At 31.1% G+C, this 10,733-nt stretch overlaps 1 protein-coding gene across 1 annotated transcript; it reads right to left on the bottom strand.

Annotated features, from left to right (window-relative positions):
* Positions 1 to 1,768: 1,768 nt before the first annotated feature.
* LOC103485746 (cation/H(+) antiporter 4-like) lies at positions 1,769 to 4,679 on the bottom strand. Its single transcript, XM_017043920.2, has 3 exons — positions 4,379 to 4,679; positions 3,281 to 4,285; positions 1,769 to 3,117 (listed from the first exon to the last, which is right to left on the bottom strand). The coding sequence occupies exons 1-3, from the start codon at positions 4,619 to 4,621 to the stop codon at positions 2,002 to 2,004; spliced, it is 2,364 nt and encodes a 787-aa protein (XP_016899409.1). The 5' UTR covers positions 4,622 to 4,679; the 3' UTR covers positions 1,769 to 2,001.
* Between the last annotated feature and the right edge of the window lie 6,054 nt (positions 4,680 to 10,733).

The following is a 10,733-nucleotide window of genomic DNA, read 5'->3' as shown; positions in this document are numbered from 1 at the left end:
TTTAACGAGACATTTATTTTATATAAAATGAACATCTAAAGAAGGACTATTATGAATATTTTAAATTATAGTGGAATATTATTAGATATTCATAACTTTCTTAGATTACATAAATTCAGTTACATTTTCTAAAAATTTTAAAATAGTTTCTTTTTATTTAAACAAAGACAAAATATTTTCTTTTATATTTAAGGAAAGATAAAAGATCATCCTTATTTTAGGATCTTTTTAAGTATCTTTTATCTTTAAAAAGATATATACCATATGACTTCAAGAAGGAAAAATATGATTATATCATTTCATCATCTAGTCCTTCTAGAAATGCTGCTAAAGTTGAGTTTTATGTTTTATTCACAAAGGGAGAGAAAGCTTTTGTTGTTGCTACTGGTTGAGCGGCTGATAGTTGGAAATATTTATATGGTTATTGGAAATTTTAATGTTTGTTTTTGGGATGATTAATGAAGACTTGTTTATTTTGAAGACTTGTGTTATCTGAAGAGATATGTTTTGAAGTTTGCTTTCTGTGTTATTCAAGATCTTGATATTCAAGATCATCAAATGTTGCCCATACAAAGAAAACTATTCATCCTTTATCAAAAGGGGAAGTTTGTTACATCTTTTTCAAATATTAAAGTATTTAAAAGATTTCTTCTGTACATCTTAGTAAAAAAGTTTCAAATTTACCGAGTATCTCTCTCCCTCAACCGGTTTCCTGTCCATCATCCATTGATTGTCTCTCCCCATTATAAAATGATAAGGTATTTTCCATTCACATTATTCTTACAAGACGTTTTCCAAGCTATAGAGATTGGTAAAGAATCTTTGCAAAGCTAGAGGAAAATTATTTTATTTTCAACAAATTCATTTGTGGATTTTCCAACAAGACCAGGATTGGGATTTCAATAACAAATTGGTAAGCTATTAGAGGTAATATTTTAACTAATGATTTTGATGGATAAAATTATTAAAGTAAAGGTATTATGTTTAGGATGTTGATTTAGAACTTGAAATAAGAAGCAAAGGATTTAAACTCAAATTTGAGGCAAGGGTTTTACTATTGGATTCACGACCTGAGTAAGATTAAGATTGATTATGTATTGAGTTGGTTTGAAATGCGTTAACAAATAAGTGCATCCTCGGATTCACTTTTGATTGATGATGTAATCGATCTTACGAAATCACTACTCTTTATAGTACAAGAGTATGACCTAGTGAACCAAGTTGTGGTCCCTTTCCGACTATTTTATGTATGCACCCTTCAGAAAAAGACGAGTTAAAAGAAAGCCAACAAGGGAAAAGAACTCGTGATGCTACCATTGGAACTATCATGATGATGCTTCCACTACCTATTTTATTTTTTAATGTTTTAACCTATTGATAGTTTTATTTTAAATTCATAATTTCTTTTTATGTTTCAATTAGGGTGCCTAATAAATTATTTCTTTAGTGATTTTTTAATGCATTTTGCTAAATATTTGGCTTTCTACGTCAATTGTTTTTATTTTTATTCCTTATTTAATAAGATGAGTTAAACTTTGTATAGTTTTTAAGTTTTAAAATGTTAATCATTTTTGTATAAATAGTGACCTCAACTTAAGTTGAAAAGTTAAATCGTTACAATGATTATTAGCCATTTTTTCTACCATTAGATGTATGAAAGAAAAGTATGCCAAAATTCTATATGTAATGAGTATTAGAAAGTGTGCAGATTTTCTTATCCACATCAACAGTTATTACGAGACAATTACACATTGTGACATCAATGGTCTCATTGAATAATTTGTCATTTTTTGGTACATTAAATTAATCAAAATGTACAGATAATGAAAAAAATAAATCATCTAGACAGAGTACAAAGTTAGAACAACACTGCAAAAAAATGGATCATGAACTTAGGAGGGGGGGATCCAAAAGAAGACTTGAGCTGCACATGATATATATATATATATATATATATCATACATATCTAGAAAGGTTTAATGTATTAGGTTATGAGTAATGTTACTTCTGTTGTTGTATTACCAAGACAGAAGTTCTTGTATTGATATCTAGTGATGCAATCAAGTCCCCAAGAATTCCAAGCTCTGGAAATTCATTCCATTCACTGAGACCAGAAGTTTGAGGTGATGATTCCATTCCCTTTCTTCTTCCTACAATCATAAGATCAAAATCATTTACCAATTCTCTAAGTCTCAATGCTGTTTGAGGTCCATCTTCACTCACTTCCTCTAAAAATTTCACTCTCCCATCTCCCAAACATGTCATTTTGAAATCTTTAATAACTTCTGAATCAAGCATTTTCTCCCATTTACTTGTCCCATTATCCTCCACAGAACTCCCAAGTTTCAATACTGTTAGTTCAATCTTTATGTCCTTTGCTAAGCGCTTTGCAAATGAAATTGCTTCTCTATCATCACTCCCTCCCATGTATATCACACACACCGTATACTCACATTTCACTCCTGAAGATGCCATTGAAGCAATGCTCCCTAAATGCCCTTTATCTGCTAAGATGGCTACTGAACAAGGCGCTTTCTCGATCACACAGCAATTCAAATTCCTCATTGTGTTGTCTTCTTGGTCTATAAGTCCATCACTTGTCCATGTTATGTGGAAAGGCAATATTATGAGAGATGTGATCTTGTCCATTGCTAATTTGCATATGTCATTGTGCATGAACTTGTGTGGTGAGATTGAAGTGAAGCATTCAGCATAAACTGACCCTGAATTATCCTTCTCAAAGTGGTCAAATGAAAGTAGCATATTTTCTGAGTAAGTTTGGTCTCCAATTGGCTTGTTTTCTATTCTATGAGAAATGAAAACCGGAGTCGTTCGCCCCACCAACTCGATCAGATGGAGAGCATAAACCGCAACCGGATTTTCTAGTGTTGGACATGAGATGTTGAGAAGATGAATGAAGCCATAGATGTTCTCATTCTTGTGAACACAAGCAAGGACTCTGAACTCTGAGTTTTGGCTCAAATGCATGATGTTCCTGTTCTGATTGCTAGCTTGTAACTTTGAAATATCATTCAAGCATTTCAACATTATTGGCACAAAGGTTGCAATTAGTAATAAGAAAACTGTGAACCATGCTAGAATCCCCCGACTTATAATCTGCAAACAGAACAAAAAAGCACAAGAAGGTTTTAACACTATTAACAACTAAAAGAAAAAAAATTAAAACTTGGAATATAATTTTTCTAATAAGTCTTTAAACTTGTAATTAACTGCGGTGAAGAGAAAGAAGGAAAAAAGAAAGGGGAGGAAGAGAGAATACATTGTATTCAGTGAAAAGTGTGCAGAAGGACAATTCAACAACTCCTTTGGAACCGAGAATGAGAGATAGCATCAAGGAATCTCTAAAGCTCAACTGGCAATACAATGAAGTAAGAAAGGTACAGAAGAATTGGGTGACATAAGTTACAAATGCAAGAATGATGTTAACTCTCGTAAAATCATCCACAACTGCAACTAATAATATCTGGGACAGATCAACCTGTAAAGCACAAGTAATCACAAAAACAGGCATGAAAAAGTCTGAAACAAAGCATTCCAATTTCTCAATAAGAGAGAATCCCATTGGTCCTCCATCAGTAAGTGACAATCCCAACAAATAAGGTCCAACAACTGCTGGCTGTCCCAACAAAGTAGATGTAACAGCAGAAAGAAGAACCACAAGAAAAACTGTTTGAGTTGTACCGCGACTCGCTGGCTTCCCTTCTGGTGTTTGTTTCATAATCCAAAGCACTGCAGGCCTGAACAAAAATGATACCATAAACACCTGCACGCATAATCCTCCAATTGAATAATACCCTTTTCCAGCATTCTTTCTTGATATTCTTATTTGGTTCGCAATGGCTACTGCACATTGGCTGAACATGTCTGCAACTAATGCCGAGGACAGCCCTAAACGACCGAGTTCTGTGCTTACAATCTTTAGTTCATTAAGAAGACAAGCAATGACTGGAAATGAGATCATACTTTGCATTGAAACCATTAAAGGTAGCTTTCTTATCTCTGAAATTGTTAGCCCTTCTAGTAGAAAAGAACTCACCAAAAGACCACAAGTTAGAGGCATAAGAATTGAAGGTAGTCCAATAATCCATGCTCTTTTCCCTGTTTTCATTGTCATGCTCACATCCATTTTCACCGCTGTTATGAACATAAACAGCATGTATGCAAAATATGAAAACAATCCTAAGATCTCTTCACTCTCTACTCTAAAAAGTTTGAACTTTCCTTTGTCCAACTTGCCCCATGAACAGCCAAATATCAAACCAGTCTGTTTTCCATTGGAAATATCAAACCAGATGTTAGTTAGTATTATATGTATATATATCAAATAATTAGACAAGAAATGGGAAATTGTACATACAATGATTTGAGAAGAAATTTTGGAGACGCCAGAGCGCTTGAGAAGAAAATGAATAATTGCCATGAAAAAACAGAACAAAACCAATTGTAACTCCAAGAGAGGCAAGGAATTGTTGAGCCACCATTCATGCCTATTAATGTTTGTCCACAAACCATCTGAGTTTACGAAAGGTGGATGAAATGTACAAGTTACAGTTGTCAAATTGAACTCCGAATTCGATTCCATGCCTTGTTTTGATTCCATCTTCTTCTTCCTCTTCTTCTTCTTGTTCTTTTTTTTTTTTTTTTTTTCTTATTCTTCAGGTAATAATTAAACACAGAGAAGATAAGAAGGAAGAGCAAGAAGACGAAGAAAAAAGAAAAAAAACTTTATGCTATTTGGTTTCGAAGTTGGCAAACTTTCCAATTTGGTTTGCTAGACAAGCAGTTACCTATAACCAAACAACGCGTCAAGGGGAAAAAAAGAAAACAAGACCAAAGACAAAAGAGAAAGATTTAGATGTAAGCTAAGATAGTTGCGAAAGAGGTTTCTTTTCAGTTAATTGATTATATACCTAAATTTGGACATTATTCAAACATGAACACTTGTTGCATTTTGCCTTAATTTGTCTTTTTTTAGTAGTTCGTTACTCTAACAAAATATACATATCACTAAGGTTTAACAAAAAACTTCAGAGGTTTGAATCAATGATTCTTAGATATATGTTATCAAGATTCTGGTAATTGATTTCCATGGTTATCTAGATGTTTTATTTGGTACCAAATAATTGGTTCAAACACTAATTAAGGTATAACATAAGTGAGTGTGTATATTGTAGCTAAACAAATGGGTTATGCTATCATGTTTTAGATTGTAATGTCTAATTAAATTAGTTGAATGATTCATTGCTAAACAGACATTGATTTGAGATAATGATACTAATTATAACTAATTAACAGTCTTTGAAATCATCAACTTACCATATTTTTTGTGCGAGGGGTTGATAATAAATTTGAACTTTTTAGCTTTAATTGATGTTATTAATAAGGTTTAAAATGCTCTTCATGGTATAGAAATGTAGATGGACGTGTCAATGAAATATCGATGCAACGGATATTTTTAGAAAAATCGTAAAACAAATTTTTTAAAAATAAATTATTGGTATATAAACATAAACGGTTTATCATTTTGATATAAGTTAACATGTTTATTTATTTATTTATTTATTTATTTTCTTTGAGTAGAATAGGGAATAACATTGAATCCATCTCACATTGACATTTATTATTTATTCTTTATATTTATATTAGTGACAGTTCATTGTTTACCTTTTATTTCTACAATATATAATGAAAATGTCGATCCAACTATTATGTAGATTTTGAATCTCTAGAAATGTAGAAATATTGAGATGCGGACATAAGTTTAATACCATAGCTAGATGTGTAATTTAAGAAATCACTTCTTTATCATTACAACAATCACTCATTAATTTATATAGTCATATATTTACAGTCAAAAGTAATAATCAATTTATAGGTCTAAGCACTCCAATAATGTTTATGTTTCTTTTTTTTTAAAAAACTTACATAAATGTAACAAAACTATAAACTATTTACGGCTCGTATAACAAGCTCATTAACGCAAATTATCTTTTCAGAATTCCTTATTTGCTCTTAATCTTTTATAACGATCTTTCCAATATGATTTTCTTCTTCTTCCCAATTTTTTCATGATTTTCGTTTTCCAGTTATTCATTTCGTCTTTTATATATCTTTCATCTTGATATTCTTTGTCTTTTTCGTAATTTTCGACAACATTCGCTCTCATATCCATCATCTTCGATAACATCGTTTCTCTTCTTGTCATATTGGACAATCAAGATCGTGTATATTGCTTTGTTAATATCGTCTCAGTTATTTAGTTTTCGGTGAGTATTCTAAATATTGTTTTTTCTTTGAACTATTTAGTTGATTATAAAATTTCGTTCAGAATTATATATTTCGACGTGAAGATAGAATGTTTAGAATATGTAGGTATTACTGTAAGACATCCTGCATTTAGTTATGAAGATCGTTGAAGATTTTGATTACTGTTTACGTTGATTTAAGAATTTATATTTTAGTATGAATATCGTTTGAGTTTTCTGTTGCTTGTAAGAATTTAAGGGTTTTTTTTTTTTCGTTTTGAACTTTTAAGAATCACTGTAAGAATTGTGTATTTCATTATGAAAATTGATAGTTTGAAGTTTTTCAGGATAATTTTCATTGAATTACTTGATCGTTTACCTCTATCAACATGATCGTTTAACAATATACAACCAATCGTTTTGTTATATGAACACGATCATTCATCTTTATGAACACAAAAATTTTCAATATTTTGTTTGATTAGCGTCTTTAATCGATCGTGTATCAAATTTAATACGATTGTTTAAACGATCAGCGTCTTTAAACGATCGTGTATCAAATTCAATACGATTGTTTAAACGATTAGCGTCTTTAAACGATCGTGTATCTAATTCAATACAATGGTTTAAACAATCAGTATCTTTAAATGATGGTGTATCAAATTGAATACGGTGGTTTAAACAATCAGTGTCTTTAAACGATCGTCTATAGCTTATTCTATATGATGATTTTATTTATTACATACGATCGTCTATTGGTGTTAAACGATAGTTTAGTATTTATTAACTTCTTTGCATGATCGTTTAGTATTCTTTTATTACATCTAAATACTTAATTATATTTTCTTCTTTTCTAGATTAGAATGTCTATTCCTATTATTGTTTCTTATGGAGGTCAATGGAATGGCTGCAATGTTTATGAGAATTACTTAGTGTTCAGAATTTTGATAGATATGCGAGTCAGCTTGTATTCTTTGGTTGCTTTGACATGTGAACAAATTGAGTTGGATGAATCAGTAGAATTATATGTTTTACTTGATTTTGGTAAAAGTAATGTTCAAACTGTGGTGTCGATAAACAAGGATAATGATGTTGCTTGGTATTTAGCTTTTGCTAAAGATGCAACTAGTAGACATCCATTAGTTGCCCATGTAAGTGTTAATTGTTTGGGAACGTCTTCTTCATCTAGTAGTGTAGGGGAGAATGTTGATACGTCACTGAATATAGGTTTTTCTTCTTCTGTTTCAAATGATGAAGTTATAAGAGACATCTCTTATTATTCTGATTTGAAGGAAAAATTTATTTGAAAGTAAAGAAGTGCTTTCAAAGTGTTTTTACATAATAGCAGTGAAGAACAACTTTCAATTTAGGACTACAGTATCAAATTTGAGGTCTCTTTAATTTAGATGTCTGAAAGAAGGCTGCAAATGGTATGTAAGGGCATCTCGTTATAAGAAGAGTGATTTGTGGATGCTACAAAAATACACTTATGACCATGATTGTTCATTGAGTACTGCCCAAAGTTCTCACATGCAAGCTTCTTCAATAGTAATTGGCAATTGTTTGATAGATAATTTTAGATTCATGTCTACTGATCGTTCCATTCCTAAAGAGATTGTGCATAAGGCTCGTACAAATCTTGGAGTTAATATAAGTTACCAGAAAGCTTGGAGGACAAAAGAACATATGGTAAAGATATTACATGATGACACTGTTGAATCGTATGCATTGATTCAAAGATTCTTTGATAAGTTGGTTGAATCTAACCCAGGTATGATCATTTTTTTATATCAAAATTAAATTGATTTGCAAATAGATGTGGATAGACTAATATCACAGTTTATCTAGATAGACCAATATTGGAATCTTTCAGATTCTTTCTGTTCTTTTTTATTTGTGTTGATAGAAATATGTTTTTAATTATTATAGGTACATGCACTGCTTTAGAAATGAATGATCGTGGTCATTCAAGTTTTGCTTTATGGCTTTTGGTGCATCAATTGAGAGGTGGAAATATTGTAGACCTATTATTTCTGTTGATGGAACATTTTTAAAGTGTAAGTTTGTGGCATCCTATTAACACCCTCATCACAAGATGATAACAATCAAATCTTCCCTCTTGCTTTTGCCATTGTAGATTCTGAAAATGATGTAACATGGACATGGTTTTTTGAGAAGATACGAGGTAGTTTTTCAGAGCAGGCTAATTTAGTCATTGTTTCTTATAGGCATCTTAGCATCCTCAAAGGAGTTTTAAGAGTGTTTCTTGATGTTGAGTATTGTGCATGCACAAAACATCTTTTAAATAACTTGAAACTCCATTTTAAGGATCCACTACTTGATAAATATTTCTTTAGCTGTGCTTATGCCTACACTGTTGAAGAATTTGAGTACCACATGAGATGCATGGAGTCCGTTTGTTCAAATATTAGAGATTATCTTAGTAATGTTGGTTTTGAGAAGTGGTCTCGAGCTTATTCACGTAGACGAAGGTATAGAATGATGACATCAAATTGTGCAGAAAGTGTAAATTCAGTGTTTAAAGATCTTAGATAACTACATCTGGCAATGATGCTTTGTTCAATTAGGGATGTATTGAAAAAGTGGTTTTATGAACAAAGTAAAGCTGCTTCTACAACGAGTCATTTGACTTCTTGAGTTGAGAACGTTCTGCGTCTAGAACATGAAAAGTCGAGAAGATTATTAGTAAGATTTTTTTTTTTATCTCGGACAGTTAGAGATAGATTGCTATCTTTGTCTATCCAATAAATAAAGATAGCAATTTATATCTGATGTATACAGAGATTGAAATCTATTTCTTCTTATTTTATTAATTGTCCTTATTTGTGTTATGTATTAGGTTGATCCAGTAAGTACAACTGAATACCAAGTAACGGATGAAAATGAACAGTTTATTGTGAAGTTAAACGTGGGATGTTATAGTTGCCAAGTATGGGATGTTGAAGAAATTCCTTGTGCACATGCTCTTGCTGTTCTACAAATGCTTAATTTAGATACCTATTCTTATGTATTTGAGTTTTATTATAGAGAAACACTATCAGCAACATACAATGGTTGTATTCAACCAGCTGTTGGATCTCATTTTGATTGGAAAGTTGTAGATTCTGTCATGAAAATATTACCTCCAGTCTTGAAACGGCAAGCTGGAAGACCAAGAAAACAAAGAATTTCATATATTGGCGAATTTAGTAGTTCAACCAGATGTTCCAATTGTAATCGTAAAAGACATAATAGTAGGAATTGTAAGCAAGGCAAGGTTTAAACAATTAATGAAAATGCATACTCTCTCTCTTTTATTATTATGCATACACGTTTGATATTAAATTTGATGGAGAGTTGATATCGTTTAGACATTAGATATATAAACGATCGCTTAATATTGTTAATGTGTATTAAGAAGATCGTTTAGACTTTACTAAACGATCACTTAAAGATATATGCACAATCTCTTACATTAGTGTGATACATAAAAGATCGCTTAATATTCGATACATGCACGTTTAGGAAATCGCTTAATATTCTTTTAGATATTACTGTGGTTTATAAAAAATCGCTTAATATTGTTAATGTGTATTAAGAAGATCGTTGAGACCTTACTAAACGATCGCCTTAAAGATATATGCACAATCTTTTACATTAGTGTGATACACATAAACGATCGCTTAATATTCTATACATGCACGTTTATAAAATCGCTTAATATTCTTTTAGATATTACTGTGGTTTATAAACGATCGCTTAATATTTTTTATGTGTACTAAGATGATCGTTTAGACCTTACTAAACGATCGCTTAAAGATATATGCACGATCTTTTACATTAGTGTGATACACATAAACGATCGCTTAATATTTTTTGTGTATTAGGAGGATCGTTTAAACTTTACTAAATGATCGCTTAAAGATATATGCACGATCTTTTACCTTAGTGTGATACACATAAACGATCGCTTAATATTCTATACATGCACGTTTAGGAAATTGCTTAATATTCTTTTAAATATTATTGTGGTTTATAAACGACCGCTTAATATTTTTTATGTGTATTAAGATGATCGTTTAAACTTTACTAAACAATCGCTTAAAGATATATGCATGATGAACATTTTTCTATACGAATGTTTTTATATCTTTATACAATTGTTTTATGATATCTATCTAAACGAATACAAACATTCAGTCAAAAGTACAAGAACTAAATAAACATTTATTTACCAAAAGTATTTATTTATCCAAAGTTCCAGTACATACTGTTGTCTAAACAGTTTCATGTTTTCCACAGTTAGACAATCATGGTCAACATTTGTTACAAGACATTCAATAAATTTTGAACAAAAAATGCTACAATCTAATGAACAACCTTTCTGTAATGTGGTACTGGATCTGACTACTGACCAAGGACTATATTTGAAGTGTTTTGAATGGAGATTCATTCCAATTACAATTG

The sequence above is a fragment of the Cucumis melo genome, chromosome 6 (assembly GCF_025177605.1).
Source record: "Cucumis melo cultivar AY chromosome 6, USDA_Cmelo_AY_1.0, whole genome shotgun sequence".
Lineage (NCBI taxonomy): Eukaryota > Viridiplantae > Streptophyta > Magnoliopsida > Cucurbitales > Cucurbitaceae > Cucumis > Cucumis melo.
This window is presented reverse-complemented; position numbering and strand designations above follow the sequence as displayed.